Raw genomic sequence first — 15,829 nt, forward strand, 5'->3', positions numbered from 1 at the left:
TTGTCTGAGTAAAGTCCACTGGCATAGGTCTGTCTGTTGGCATTAATTAAAACAAGACATTTCTCCATAAAAGCAGCAAACCTTCAGAAATTGCAAGGGCACAAATTGTAGCTTCCTCATTAAGGACATTTTCCCAAATAGAATGAAACAAAGGGTTTTGTTATTCCTGATCTTCCTTCTTTTCTATGTTAACAGCTGTGGAGACTCATATATTTTCATCCATGCTTTTCATATAATTGGTCACTACATTGAAATGTCTTTTGACTTTTTTTTTTTTCTCAATTTCACTTGAATTGAATATAAATTTTTTTACTAGGCTGGAAGTCTAGTTTTGTGTGTGCACTTTTATGCATTTAGAAATGTAAGACCTGATTTCCTTAAAATTGCTTTTATAGATTGCAAGAAAAAAAATGTACAACACAGACATGATGGGTAATATGCTTTAAAATTAATGTTCTGAAAGCTCAAGAAGTTCTACTGTGATAATTCAACAGATCAATCCATTTCTAAGTTAAATCCTAGAACAAGATTGTAAAACAAATCTTAATGAAACCCATTCACTGGAGAATTTGTTAATGCACTTTTGAAATTCACATAGATAAAAGTGAGCAGGGAGTAAGGTCTCGTCAAATGCTTTTAAGGCTATAATCAGTAAATCAAATGGCTTCTTTAAACTGAAGAAAGACTCATATAATCAATACAACTAAAGCATGAGTTTTCCTGGATTAGTTTTAAGATCAGATGGGAGGGGAAAAGAAACCCTGACCAATCGAACGATGAAGTCTCACTGCTAAACAGTGTTTTTGTTCTTTAATAAGAGTGGTGCAATATACGACTCTTAGCAACTGATGAACTCTCTGAAAGTTATCTAATTATCTCATGATAGTGTCATAATTGTGTAAATGTTGTGTTTGGGTTTTGTTTTTAATTATTGTTGTTGTTAGTTCCTCAGTATGGACAGTACATCAAGGATAGGTGAAGAACTGTGTTATGCATAAAATGCATATGGCAGCTTTGGTGCACTTGTAGTGCAATTTCAGCTATTCTTGTTCCATTATTCTGCAGTAGTTGGTTTTATTTTTTTAAAAATACAGATAATGATGAAGATTTTACAGCTACTAGTATTGGAAAGATATTATTTTCAATTTGAACTTTTCTCATGGTAGAGGTTTGCAGTAAAATATTTCCTATAACAATCCAAAGTAACAAATGTTGAGATAGAACCAGTAGTTTTTATCTATACTGCTGCTTGCAATTAGCATTAATTTTCTATAATGATTTAAACTGAGTCAGTTGAAGCTGTTGTTTGAGTTAGTGTCTCTCTTGTTTATATGTGATAAATATGATGAAATATATTTTTTAATAATTCTCTTCAGCCTGTACTTCCACTATGCCTTGGAGTACACAAGACAGTTTAAGTCATATTTGAATAAACATGAAATGCCTGCATTTAGAGGATTTGCGTTCATTCTTTGGCAACCAAGGAGCTTTTACATCCATTTTTGGTTTTGTAAAGTAAATTAACATAGAAAACATGTAAGCCCAAATGAAATTATCTATAGGGTTTTATGATATGTTTTTTGTATCAGAGTGAGGATACAGCTTAAAAATTTTGACCTCAGTACTAAGGATGTACAATTTTGAGGCCACTATATCATTATTCTGTAGAGAGATGGTGTTCAATGGAATATTGAAACAACTATGCACTTCCACTCCAGGAATGAAATCAAGAGGATACTGAGTGGATGTGAGTATCCATGTAACCATATATCCATGTAACCACTGACTTCTACAGGAAGATGTGGATGGAAGAGCAGAATTTATTCTTCTTATTCTACCATATGAATGGTCTTTCTGTCATTTGAGCAGTTCTGTACTTGCTTTGACTACAGTTACAGCACTTTTGTTAAGATGAAAATGTGGTCGGTCTCTGAAGTGCAAGCCTCAAATCCCATGGAAGGAAAGAAAGGATCGAATAAGAACTTGAAATTTAGTTTGACTTATTTGTACTGATTGAGGGCCATATTTTGTTTTCTGAAATTACATTTGAACAATGTAACTAATCAATCTGACTAAACACCTTTTTTTTTTTATACTGCTTTTTTTCAAAGCTAAGACTAAACATGAGCAAAAATACATACGTATCTATCCTTTGGTATCAACTCTGACAGGCCTACTTACAAAGTTTGATTTTCCTGCATTGGGCAAAAATTAAACAGAAATGAATCAGTGTCTCTTTTCCCCATGTCCAAATAATGCTGTTTGTGATGCAAAGTCGCAAGTTTGTAAATAGCAGAATTGTTTGGGAATTCGTTTGCCCCTTGTTCTTAAGCTGGCTGTGACATAGCACCTGTGCAGCTTCGTTCCCAGCTAAGGGGGCAGTAGCTAAGGAGGTTGTATCCTCCACCACCATTCCTAATGACCATGGGCAGGGTAAGAAACATATGTACTCTGCAGTTCTTTTAGTTCTGCTGTAGAAGTGATTTGTGCTTGGTAATGCTGGAGGTCTAGGTTTGCTCTGCTCAAGATCTATAAAAGGATTGATAAAAAAATGACCTGCTGGTCTCAGTAACCAGTGCTGTGTAGGAGGGCAGTTCCTGTTCTGTCGGAGTCTGATGGGAGAACTAGCAAGTTTGGTGAGGAACAGGTCTTGCCACCATGGTGAGCCTGGATCTCCTTTCACTGAGAGGGGGATAAATTAGGAGCAAACCTTTTGAGTTTTGTATTTGTGTGCTGACTGTGGGGAAAAGATAGCAATATATTTAAATTACATTTGTGCACTACACAAACCTGAGCACACTTGTGGGAGCTTTGACAGGCGCACATATGTGATGGTGCAGTGGGCAGCAGCCTTTCTTATTACCAAGGTCTGCACTACAAATTGCTGAGCAGAGGTTTCCCCTTGGCTTCCTCTGTGCAATGTGGGAACATGTCTGCAATGTGGGAGGGAATGTGTCTGGCACTGCTGTGGGAATATGTCTGGGTGCTGGTCTCTGACATTCTGACAGTGTGTCCCAGAAGAGGACCTGTGCATCACTGAAGGGACAGGGAGGACAGAACTGGCCTCCAGAATGAGGCGGGGATCTTGTCTTGGCAAGCTCCGCCTTACAGGAGAGGCTGGTATGCAAGGGATGTGAATGTGTGGCTGTGCAGGGGAATGGTTGGGAGGAAGCACTTGCTCCCTGCTCTTGCAAGAAGGTAACCTCTCCTCAGGCAGCTAGTTCTGGCCAGACACGCGTCTATGAGTGCATCTTGTCTTCAGGCATTTTAGAAGTTTGAGCTGATGGACGGTTTTGGTTAAACAAAGTACTATATGTGACATAGGATTCAGTAGGCACGTTAGTTTTGGTGAAGATAGTTGTTCTAGATGCTTGCTATTGCTGTTGTTAAAGGACCAAGGTTATTTGGAAAGGCATTTTCTGATTTGTCTGTAAGGGTTTATTTTCTGAGTGGAGGAAAGTACTGGTTTCAGTGCCTTAGTGAAATCCATTCTTACATTTTGGAAGGAGTTAAAATGTTTTTCTGGCTGCTTTAAAGCAGCCATATCTACTTTAAAGTGATAATCCAAAATGAATCTGACATTTGAGTGTGTAAAGACTGACATGAGGGTACACTGAAGTGAGCGGAACTGACCTGTAGAAAATGCAGACTAGAAAATGTGAAGTGTGAGGCACTTCACAAAGTAACCAGTGCTGCAGACCCTCATCACAGAAGCCTGCCCTACTCATGCAAGTAACTGGGCTGCCTTTGTGGTGCTACAGTTCTTACTTGTGTTTCTAGAGCACGATGTACTCTGTGCTGCAATTCTACGTATTTCCTTGCCTCCCAATGGTCTTGCTCAGACTGTGCCAAATGCAACATAAGCCAGAACCCTAGATCTTTTACAGGAGCCTGCCCTCTCCAGTTCTTGCTCAGTTCATCTTGGAGCTCATAAGAGGGGCCAGTGATACAGCTTCTCCTCAGGCCAGGCAATACTGCTAATCCAATTGCCATTGTGATAGAAATTGATTTCCTGGTAAGGAAGTCCGTTGAGTCCTTTCAAAGAGGTGCCTAAAGTCACTAAAGAGTTTAAGTACTATCCCATGTCCATTTCACCAGTGTCTTTGAAGAGACTTTAGCAGTGGATTTCTTCATGGTCCTCCCAATCAACTCATTTCCTGGCCTTGTTGACCCACTTGTGAGTCCCCAAGAGGCTCTTCCCTGTGATGCTTGGAAACATCCCTCGTGCTTGTTGTGTAACAAAACCACAGCTGTTTCCTGGCCTCTGGGACCCCATGTCCCTGTGGGTGAAGTGGCAATATTTGCCTCACTGGATGTTATTTAATATTTTCTTATGTTAGGAACAATTTTTTAGCGGATTATGAGCTGTCTCCAAGCAGCACATTGTCAAGAATGTCAATGCAATTGAATGTAAATGATAGCAATGAGGACAGCCCTTTTATCTCTGGTTATCTGTCAGAATAAACTGTGCAGGGGTGGTATAAGTGGGAGTCCTTATTTTATGCTGTGTCTTGCCAGTGTTCACACAGGCAAAACACCGTTGTTGGAGATACTCCTTCTGAAGAAATGCAGTATGTTTGTCAGCTATGTAAAGCCTGGATCAAAGAAAGGTGAAGATGCTTGAAATGGGAACTAGCTGGAAGGGAGAGACACTTAGGAAACAATGGGACTGTGGAAACCTCTGCCTTGTTCTTTGAATTGTTTGATGCCCGAGATCTTTTCTTTAAAGCTTTGCAGGTACGTAAAGATCTCTCAGATTGCTTGTAACTCACAACTAAGCCCAGCCTGAACTCTCTGATGAAGCATTGTACCTCCACCTCCCAGAGAGGCTCACCCACTGTAGACTAACAGGGTTGCCTAATAGGGGTGCATAAAATACAGTGGCCAAGTCACACTGACTTAAAACTCATATGGTGAGGATGTTGACATCTGTCCTCTTAGGTAGCTTGATAATTAGTCATTCAGGAGCTGAAATAAAGGCTGAGCTGTCACTGCCCTCAGGTAGCCCTGCATCTTGTAGGAGAATGTCCTAACTGCTGTTGGAGGAGGGAAATGTGGACATGGTCTCTGTGCATCCTTTGGAAACTGCCAGTCCGAGAAAGTAAGGGCTTCAATTGGCCAAAATGTAAGCAAGTGGGAATGTGATTCTTTAGCTTCTGTAGTAATGGCAAAGAATCTTTGTATTGTCTGTGAGATCTGGGCTTATGTTAAAATATTAGGTATTATAAGTAATATAGGAAAGGGGGAAAAACCCAATCTGAAAATATCCCTTTTTTTTTTTCCATTGTTTTCCATTGTTTAATTTGGGCAGGTTTCTATTTGCTGGGTTAATTTTTTCAGCTCTCCTCTCCATCACTACTCACAGAGCATCCAGCTACAAAGTCTTTGATAGCCAGGCATTTAGGGGCTAGACTGTTGCAGTCTCACCATTTGGTACTTAAATCCCCTTATGGATTAGGTCTTTGCTTTTACCTGTAAAAAGGGGGCAAAAGCACTGTTGTACCTCACAGAAGCATTGCAAGGCTAGATGAAAGCAGGATTAACACAGTGATGGCCATCAAAAATGTGCCCTACTGTAGCCTTCAATAAAAACAAAAAGAGATTATTTATCTGAAGACAGTGAGGTTTAAGTGAATGGCAGGCAAATGCTTAATGGAAACTCTTTCGGAAATGAAGTGAGGTGAAAGTTACCTTTTGAGAAAGGGAGACAGTGAGAAGGAATTAATGCATGAAATAACACCATTCAGATCATGGCAGGACCTGGCCTAACATTTGTATTTACATACTTTTTTGTCATTTCTTTTTGTACTTCCTGATGAAATTTAAAAATATCCTAAGATAGTATAACATAGTGTTTATAATAGACATTCAAAAGCACTTGCTTAAGCCATGAGAAATGACAGCTTATTCTTAGGAAAGGGTAAAAGATATGTAATGTTTTTGGAAGAAAATGTTTCTTCCAAAGAAGAAAGCAAAAAACCATGGCATTTAAAAGAGGTTGTGAGAAACAAAGCAGCTAAAATGTCCTGAAGTTATACTACTGGTGTGTTTCATTCTAAAGAGTGTATAAAGATGTACTTGGTCATGCTTATGGAATTGAGCAATGGAATTAGATAGTTACAGGAATGTTTTATTTATACCCACTTGAAGTTTGCAATGGGGTGAAAGATTTTGAAAGGGGAAGTTAAAATAAACAGAACTCTTTGCAATTAATAGGTAAAATGTCTTGCTTGTGGTTGCAGGAGGCATTGATGATGACTATGTATATTTGAGCAGTTGGGGGCAGATCCTGAAAAGTAGACAGTGAGGTGGACTCCCTTAAAAGCTCCCCTTAGGTATGAAGGCCTATTGATCTCATGTCACTGCCCAGCCTTTCTTTCAAAAGCCAGAGGGTCTTTGCTGTTGGGAGAAGAGCCACCATCTCCTCCTGCCTGCCAGTGCTCAGGCAGCAATGCTGCTGTCTGTCTTGGCACAGGTGTAGTTTTGAGGTAGCAGTCATAAAAAAAGTGTCATGGGCAGATCTAGTGAGAATAGAGGTGTGAATCCTGCTTAGTTTTTTTTCTTACTGATTGAAACTCTTTATGGCTTGTATTGCAAACAGAAAGTGCCTTCTACTGGTGTAAATGCTAACCTTGGTTCCTGCGTGTCTCTTTGGGAGTGCTGTGCTGTATCCGTCACACAAGAAGTATTTGAGTTTGTGTGGCCCCCAGTGAAGGCAATTGAGAGGGGCCATGGTGTCTGCATTCAGGGAGGAGAAGTATTACTCATTTGTTGGTTTGGCCACTGTTAAAGCCTTCACATTCAAACTGAGTATTGTGGTGGATCAGTGCATGTGGCACAGAGGAAATGCGTCTTCTGTCAAGAGATGAATTTTACCCGCTTGATCATCATGTGTTTCATTTGCATAAACCTATCCTTTTATGCTTTTATACTCTTGTATAAGTAATTAATACTTTTTTAAAAATAAGAATTTACTTAAAATTAAAACCAAGAATAATAATGTTGATTGCAGTGGGAATATCTGGGAAAAATTGTTCAGGGACTGAAGCAATTGATACTGGGTCCTGAAATGAGTATTTCCTCTAATGCAACCATAGCCTTGTCTAATGTCTGACTGATGTGCTTTTTCAAACAGATACTAATTTCGTCTTGGGTAATGCACAGATAGTGGATTGGCCCATTGTCTATAGCAACGATGGATTTTGCAAGTTATCAGGATATCACAGAGCAGAAGTTATGCAAAAAAGCAGCACCTGCAGGTATTTGAGAACAGATTTATTTTCTGTTAAATAGCTTGTAGTGTTGTGCTTGTTGTTTGAGGAGAAAAGTAATCTGTTTATTCCAGTTTTGTCTTTTATCTTTTGGGGCTACATCTGTCAAATATGATTTCCAGGTGAAACAAAATCAAATAAGAGCTATTTCTAACGGGGTCCTTTTTACACTGTAAATAAATTGCTTTGTGTCTTTGTTTAGTATCTGACTGAACCTCTTTCTTTATTCACAGTTTTATGTATGGAGAGCTGACAGACAAGGATACAATTGACAAGGTCCGGCAAACATTTGAGAACTATGAGATGAACTCCTTTGAAATCTTGATGTACAAGAAGAACAGTAAGTAATTGATTGTTTTTTTCATTAATGTAGGTGAGTAAAGTTGCTTTAAATTATAGTGTAAACTGTGATTCTCTCAGCCTGGAGGACCGTGCTTTATCTAGGGCTAAATGAGCCCCAGTTCTGCCACTTGATCTAGAAGGGAGAAATGAGAACATTAGAGATGAAAGTCACTCAGGGAGGCAGAGGAAGCTCTCTAATTTGTTCTGACGTTTAGAGTAATTTGTATGTGATGCTTTAAGACAACACTGAAGAGTCCATCAGCAATGATAATACACAAGTTAGGTTTGTGCAAATAGTTTCTGCTATAGAGAACATACTTTTTCAATTTTTAAAAACTTGATATAGCAAAGCCAGTATTCAGTAGTTTTGGAATAAGCTGAAAGTTTGCATTCTATAACTTATTTTGCTCTTAAAAGTTTTGCCTTCTAATCATGAAACTGGTACTGCCTGTGTACAGGGGAGTGTACCTTGCAGAAGCATCCTGCTAGAAGCTTCTTCCCATTACAGCTGTGATGATCAATTTGATCAGTTCCACATTAGTAAGCATGGGGTACTTTAACCACAAAATATAACTTAAACTGCTGTGATGTCATCTTTCACAGTTAACACTACTGCTGCTTTGTTTCTTGTTAGATCCGTTTTCTGGGGGAATGTTATCCAATCTATCTGTATGTGTGAATGATTGATATTTCTTTTGGAATGACCAGGTAGTAGTGATGGAGTTTGGTGAGAGAAACACAGGCACTTCATAAAGGCTAAAAGATAATAATTATGTATGCTAGTGCTGATCTCTGGATATGTGGAGCTGCTTGTTTTCTATCATAATTAAACTATTCTTTAAACAGGTGTTCATGCCAAAGTACATGGAGTTGGTTTTTGTTACCTTTCAGAGAGAAAAAAAAAAATCCCTGAGTTTAATCTCTCTTTTAGTCATCGTCTTCTCTTTTCAGTCTTTTGAAAGCATCATGACTTTCAACATGATGCCATTGCTCAGGACTCTTCTGGAGTACAGTTTTGCTTGTTCAACTAATTTGGAAAGCTGTTAGCACTATCTAAATGGACTTGTTTCGTGCTGCTTTCCTCCTACCTCCAAACTTTACCTATTTTTAAAAGCCAATTTCTGTTCCTAGCTTAGCTAGTGGCTGTGGGGACCATATGCATCTCACATCTGTGCGTCTAAAGCCAAGTAAATAAGCTGCAGTCATGGGATCTAGGAGGGTCCGAAATTTTCTCTTAGTTAGCAGTGACTTGGCACCAAGAGACTGTGCAGCTACTCCTCTGTTGTTGCTGCAGCATATGGCCTGCAGTAGAGCCTGGGGCCTCTCTGTCTTTTATGCAGATTTAAAGCAAGGTAACCACGGAGTGAGGAATGTTTCCTGCCCTGCTGTGCACTTCCCTGAGGAGAGGCAGCTCAGAACAAAGTCCAGCTGTGCAGTAGCTGTGTTGTGTGACATGCCAAAAGACAGAGCTGCAGTGATTCTGCTCTGTACACAGAGGGTCACAGGCATGGGAAAAAGGAAAGCACAGAGTTTGCTTTTAAGTTTAACAAAACGCAGGGCACTTAATGTTTGTTAGATTTGTAGCTTTAGAGATACATTAACTACTGTTACAGAGACTGCCTAATAACACTAGAGAGGTGTAACTGAAAAATATCAAAAAGGGAACATCCTGCAGCTTTTTCTCAAAATAGGCCACATCATAGAAAAATACTGTCATATTTACCAGTCACTTAGCACCCAGACTGCTAAGTGGCCTTTCCTTTGTGGTCACCTTACTTCTGCATGCAACTATGGCAGTTGCCAGCTCAGGTAATGAACAGGATTGGTTTCAACCTACTCTCAGTTTGAAGCTTTTGGAAAGGAACCTGAATTTTGTTAGACATCTTTTTTTCCTGCTGTTTGTTTCTTCTGTTTTGTCTCTCTGTTCTTTCCTCATTCTATTTTTCTTCTTCAAATTAGCCAGTAAAACAGACAGGAAATGGATTTTTCTTATTCTTTACTTGTCTACTACCTCCTTATAAACTAACAGTTGTGATAAATAGCAAGCTTTTCTTCCATTTTTGAGCTGTTCGATAATTGGTCATTTTCCACAGCCTGCACATTTAATGTAATTCTGGTTGTTTTAACAATACAGTCTCTGTCCTTCTGGAGGAAAAAAGAAAAACAAAATAGGAGTTTTGAGTTAATTTTCTGCCTTCATTGTATTTGCATTTATGGGTACTGTCTCTACCCTGGCCTTCCCTTTCTTTGTCCAGTCCTCCCCCCATCCAAAAGTGACTATATTCCCTGTTTTCAGAACTTGATGTTAAGATGGTTCCTTGGGCTAAGCCCTTGATTACCTAACAGATATGTGACAATCATTGTTATTCTATTCTCTGGAATAATTGCTTCCCAGAAATGCAGAGCTCCTTCAGGATAATTGGAAGCAATTAGAACAAGCAGGTGCACAGACACCAGATTTTTGTCATTGTTGCTTTGATACCATCCAGTTGCATTCAGTGGGGATTCATGGCCATACCTGGAAAGAGGCAGAGCAAAAGCTTTCTTTAGTTTGGACTGCAAAATGACAACACACAGGTTGACAGTAATTTCACATGAGAGTTTCAGTTCCGTTGTTTGATTAGATGTGAATGGAGAGTGAGGCTGGAAGTATTGTTTATTTTTATATGGGAAAATAAAAACATTGCTAAGTCTGAAATCAGTGGAAATATGTTAACTTACACTGAGGAAGGGTACAGCCAAATGTATTAGAAAATATTTTGTATCTAGCCTTAGTCATATCTTACCTTATCTGAATTGATGCAGTTTACACATCTAACTTCTTATGAGACCTTGACAGCCATTTGTTAGGTTTTTACACTTCATGGTCAGCCTCATGGATTAAAAATGGCTGAGTAAATTAAAATTGGATGTTCCTTGTCTAGTTTTATATCTACAATGTAGATCTGGGTTACAAGCAGTACAAAAGCAGGCTTGATCTACATGAACTTGCTTCCATTATTAAAGAAGTAAATTTTTGGTAATAATACAAATTTACTTACTTCTGTCTGCCTCTGAAGAGGTGGTGCCCATCTGAAATCTAACCCCTTTTTCTATGCAGTACTTGATCTACTTCAGTGGAAGAATATCTGAATTGGGGTGAACTCTTCAAAACTAAAGTGCATCAAGAGTTACAAAGAGCCTTCAAGTGTCCCCTGTCTGAGTAAAGGCATTCCCATTGCTTATGGTCTGCAGCTGTGCTGCAGAGAGTGTTATGACACCTTTTTTATTTTTTATTTTTTTCTCAGAGGTTTTCTACAGATGGGGCTAGCAGAATGCTTGCCAGAATACTGGTTTGGCTGTAGGTAACTGTTTTGCACACTGCAAAGTAATTTGGTTAATCGGTAGCTCTTTGCTAAGTAGATAAATTACGGTGATAGTCCCGAAGGCTGGTATTCACTTTCCGTTTGTGCTGGGGTTCACTTCCCTGGTTTCTGGGTGCTTGAATGTTAAACAAATTTATTACCATGAATATGGTATTTTTGTTTGTTTGATTTTTTTTTAATTTATTTTAACATGTGCACCACCATCTCCCCCTACCTTCCTCCCCCAGTGCATTAGAAAGCTTTTAGACATCAGAGAATGACAAATAAGCCCAAAAGAGTGATTTGGGAGATTCTACTTGCATTTATTTTTAGGACCAGTGCTTTCTATAGAGGTTAAAAAACAAACATCCCCATTCTAACTTATAAGGAGCAAAATTCATTTCAAGGTGGTAGACTTGTGGTTGTCCACCACTAGAAGGAGAGTTTCTCATAACTGTTGCTGCTTAATAACATTTAAAACCATTTATATGGTGTGTGTTATGCCTCCAGCAGAGTCTCCAGATGGAAAACTTTGCTAAACCATATCATTAGCATAGGACCAGAAGCAGGAAAGAATGGAGGTGTTGGAGTCAAGTGACAGGTATCCTCCTGGGCCTCCCGTTGAAATCTAGCTCCATATTTGTCAAGCGGTGTGCATGCCTGCATCTCCTGTGAAATCCATCTGTGTGAGTTCACAGATTCACTTTCAGCAAGGTCAGATCTAAGTATTTTTGATTCATTAAACTGATAATTCCCATTGATCTTGATAACTTAAAATGAGTTGGCAAGCAAGATCTGCTGTCATCTCCTCAAACATATACAGAACAGTAAGACTTACCAGTAGTAATCCTTAAATATTTTGTCTGAGGTAAATGGATAGAAGATTACAAGTCATAACTGTGTCCTCCTTTTCCTTATAATCACATTTTGTTCTTCAGAGAACTTAGAAACAGGTAAACCATATCAACACTACTGCAGTACAAGAGTGTGTGATGAAGCTTTTTCCTACTATGTTTTTTCAATGTCATAGAAGAACCCTTGTGAGAAGCAATTCCACCTTTGGGGATTAAAATTGATTTTTCCTTATCTTAGCATGTAAAGATCTGACCTTTAGAAGCATTAGCTGCCAGAGCATCCGAGCACCAGATGCAGGAGACCTGAAGGTAACAGCGGTTAAAGTGCTGGGAATGTATTTTAAGATCTGTTCGTGTTGGCACAGAGTGGTGAGCTGCATACTGAGTTGGTGTGTTTTCTTTTGGTACACACTCTCTGCTCAAAGGTAGAGTCTTTAGGAAACTTTTGCTCTTTGTCTTGCATGGTTAAATGTCACAGGCCTCTCTGAGCACCTAGTTAAAATCTGGGCAGATATTGTGGCTTGCCGAAGTCTTTCTGATCACACCTCATCTGCTGCTTCTCTCTCATATGATATTGGACAAACTGTTCAAACTGTGTGAGACAGAGAGAAACAGTCTCATAGGGAGTACCTGGGCATAAGTGGAACCCCAAAAGGGGTAACTGTAATGGCCAGCCATGCTGTTTATATAACTTAAGTCCTGCTATCTGCATCACTGCAGGTAGGAATTGGTGGAGACAGGGTACAGGCTTGTATCCTTTCCTTTTCCATATTGCTTGACTGTTTACCTTCAGGGCAGTACCTGTCTGATGACTGCTTGACTGAGGCATTATCAAGTAATGCAGAGGCTGTGCTTTGAGGAAACTTGCCCCATTCATTAGGGGCAGGGAAGATGTCAGCTGAGTTGTCAAAACATGTTTTTTTCATTGTATTTGTAAATTAATTTTGGTTTAGTTTGTGAAAAGAAAAAGAAAATTTTGTGTTGCAGGTTTATTTAAACAGTGTGATTTTTGTAGTTTTGAAAAACAGCTGCCCTCTTTGGTTAGATGGGTCAAGGTGTGGGCAAAGAGCATATTTAAACAGTGATTTTGATTTTGGTTATAACCTATTTTTATTTGACAGGAGGGAAAACTTAGGAGAGATCAATGGCATGCTCAGGGGGAGAAGCTTGAATAGACCCATAAGTTCTCATTCACTTTGATGCTGTAAGAATTTCTGAAGGACCTCAACTGAAATTAAATAGCTGGTGTTCCTGCTTAGCAAGGGGCTTAACACATCACTGTTGAAATACACAGAACTGGAAATAAGGTTAGGGAAGAAACAGTAGTATTTATGTTACAAGTGGCATTTTTTAATTGAAAGGTGTGCAGACATTTACTGTGTTTTATTCTGGAGAAGACTTGGGACTTGACTCACAGCCCTTAAAATTATCTTGCCTTTAAGGTACTGTAAGTACTGTGCTCAGGCCAGTAAAGACTATTAAGAGCTGCACCTGTTAATTCTGGGATTAGCTACATAACTTTGATACCATGAGCCAGGCTGGTCCTGTGGCTACTGTCAGACATAGTTTGTAGATTTTTATTTCTTCCCAGTTGTTCACGCTGCTTCTCCTGCAGCTTTGAAGTGACATTCTCTTTTCTAGCATGATTGGTCCTATGCCATTAGACAAACTCTGGATTCTTTCACTGTTGATTCCAAATCTAACAGAAGCCAACGTAACTCACGAGTGTTTACTTCTTTGTTTGTGCACTGGTATTATCGCTGAACTTTACCAGGGAGAGAGGTTGCCAGGACTAAACACAAAATGTAAATGGAAGTAGATGTATTGTTGGAAACACTGGTAAACACTTTCTGTGTGGCTGTACATCAATGCAAACTGGGAAGTTACTCTCGTTTTGCTGTGAGAACTCTGGAACATGCTGCAGTTCCACTGCCTGCGTAACCTATAGGTTGAATCTGAAAATCACATTTTTCATTAAAATGGCCTTGTTTGTGCCTCTTGCCAATAGTAGTTACCTGGCTGAGCAGGGACATTGGCTTTGACACCAAGAGCATGAGGGGTGCCTGTAGAACATTGAAATTCTAGTTTCTGACCTGATTTATAAGTAGTTTATACTTTAAGCTTTCCTGTTTAGCAGTTAAATAAACTGTTTAATGTTTAAAAAAGTAAAATTTTTCTGATAATTAAACCAGCATGCAGGAAAAAAACTGAGAATGGTCACATCTTGGCTGAGCCTTTCAGTGTGTTCCCACAGTTCAGGTCCCAGTTCTACTCTGAAAGAGCTCCTGGTTGTGGAGCACTGTGGAAAGCTCATGTAATCCAGCACTGTGAGCACTCACCTCAGGACTGTATATTTATATCCACTTGTCTCTTATTCACAAAATGGATTGACAAGACGTTAGGGAATACACTGCAGGAAAATACAATGTTGTGGAGGCAGATACATGGCCTGGCAGAGTTTTCCATCTGCTTATTTCTGCAGTTGCAAATATTACTGTGTAGATCCAAACTGGAAGATGATTCATGCAGACCATGCATACCACCTTGATTTTACATTCTGCCCTGTTTGTGGCACTCTGGAAATTATAAGAGTATCCAAATAGTGTAATTCAGCAAATGCACCTACTTTTAGCTGTCAAGGATATCGGGCTCTTTCTTTCAGCCTGTTGGGCACATCACTAAGTTCTACACTTGGCTCTAGATGAAAACGTGTTTTGTTTTCTTTATTGTTATAAACAATGCAGCACAGAAGTGGGAGTCAAGAGAGTCAGAAAGTAAAAACCCTGCTGATAAAAGCTCCTTGTCCTGCAGCAGCCCTTAACAAGTTTTTGGGAAAAGTCTGCATTCAGAACATGTTAGAAAAATCTTGCAACAGCATCCTATAGCATAGTCATAAAGAGAAAATGACAGCATGCACCTGACAAATAGGCAGAATAAGTGGGTGAATTGCATCCTTTCTCTTTCTTTGTTGTGTACAGCATCTTCAAAAGCACTGCAGTAAGTTTTTATAGCTGCGAGCAGCAGAGATGAAGCTGAGTATGTAGTTGAGCTATGAAGGTTAATTTTGTGAGCAGCCCATAGCAGAACAACTGTAGCTTGAAGAAGCAAAACAATACAAAGTGGTTTTGGGGAGGGGCAAAAAATTCCCTAATCAAAAAAAGTAAGTGCATGTGGATAGAGATCAAAAAGGAAGGCTGTAGATGGAGATCTTGGCTAATTAAAACGTTGCAGTGTTAGTGAAGAGTGAAGTGGGTAAAATGAAAAGCAATTAGTCACCAAGGAGTCTGTGTAAAAGCAGGACAGATTTGATCAGCCTCAGAATAGTTCACATGTGAAGATGGGAAAAACAAGTAGGCAAGAAGAAATTGGGATAGACAAAAAGGGTAGTATAAAGGGTGTTGCTGTCTAGAAAATTGCTGTTGGCTGCTTCGTGGCAGTGTCTTCTAAGCTCATTAGCGAGTTAGTGATGATTTTACTGGCACAGTTACTTTGCTGAATCTTTTTCCGCACTTTGCATTTTAATTTGCTGATAGTTTATCGGAAGGGGTTGTTCAGGAATGTGAACTCTTAAAAAAAATGATATATTGACCCTTGAATACTTTCTGCTATGCAGGCACACTTCAGAAACGGCCACCAGTGATTCCATCTGGATTTCTCTGCTTGTTGAGCAGAGGCCTCCATGCATCATATACCCTGCTGTTTATAGAGGTAGCTGTACATATGGCATGGAATCTCAGCCAGGGTTTGAAACTGCCTGTGCTATGCAGGCACAGTGGGAGCCTTAGGAATTGAGCTTCATTTATGGAAGTTGTCCATGGATTTTGGAGATGCCCTGTCTTTCTGTAGCCAGAAAAGATTGCTCAGCACTGAGGCTGGGAAACAGCCAGGTGAGGCACTGGAAGCAACAACCTGTGTTATATTAATATAGCTGGAAAAAAAGCTGCCTTTGTTTGCTTTGCTGAACAGTAACTTGTGAAATACCTGAGATTTCTTTGACAATCAGGAAACATAAGTGACC

The 15,829-nt window shown here is 39.4% G+C and overlaps 1 protein-coding gene across 4 annotated transcripts in view; it reads left to right on the top strand.

Moving 5' to 3' along the window:
- Window positions 1-15,829, top strand: part of KCNH1 (potassium voltage-gated channel subfamily H member 1) — a 220,261-nt gene that overhangs the window by 18,989 nt on the left and 185,443 nt on the right. For all 4 annotated transcript variants that reach the window (XR_007628818.1, XR_007628819.1, XM_050314366.1 and 1 more), the window contains 2 exons: window positions 7,136-7,259; window positions 7,505-7,611. Coding sequence is in view for 2 of the 4 variants with exons in the window: in XM_050314365.1 (XP_050170322.1) it covers window positions 7,136-7,259; window positions 7,505-7,611 (231 nt within the window). In the remaining 2 variants the exon portion in view is untranslated. The remainder of the gene's footprint in view (window positions 1-7,135; window positions 7,260-7,504; window positions 7,612-15,829) is intronic.

The sequence above is a fragment of the Myiozetetes cayanensis genome, unplaced genomic scaffold (genome assembly GCF_022539395.1).
Source record: "Myiozetetes cayanensis isolate MyiCay16 unplaced genomic scaffold, myiCay2020 scf2-11, whole genome shotgun sequence".
In the NCBI taxonomy this organism is placed as follows: domain Eukaryota; kingdom Metazoa; phylum Chordata; class Aves; order Passeriformes; family Tyrannidae; genus Myiozetetes; species Myiozetetes cayanensis.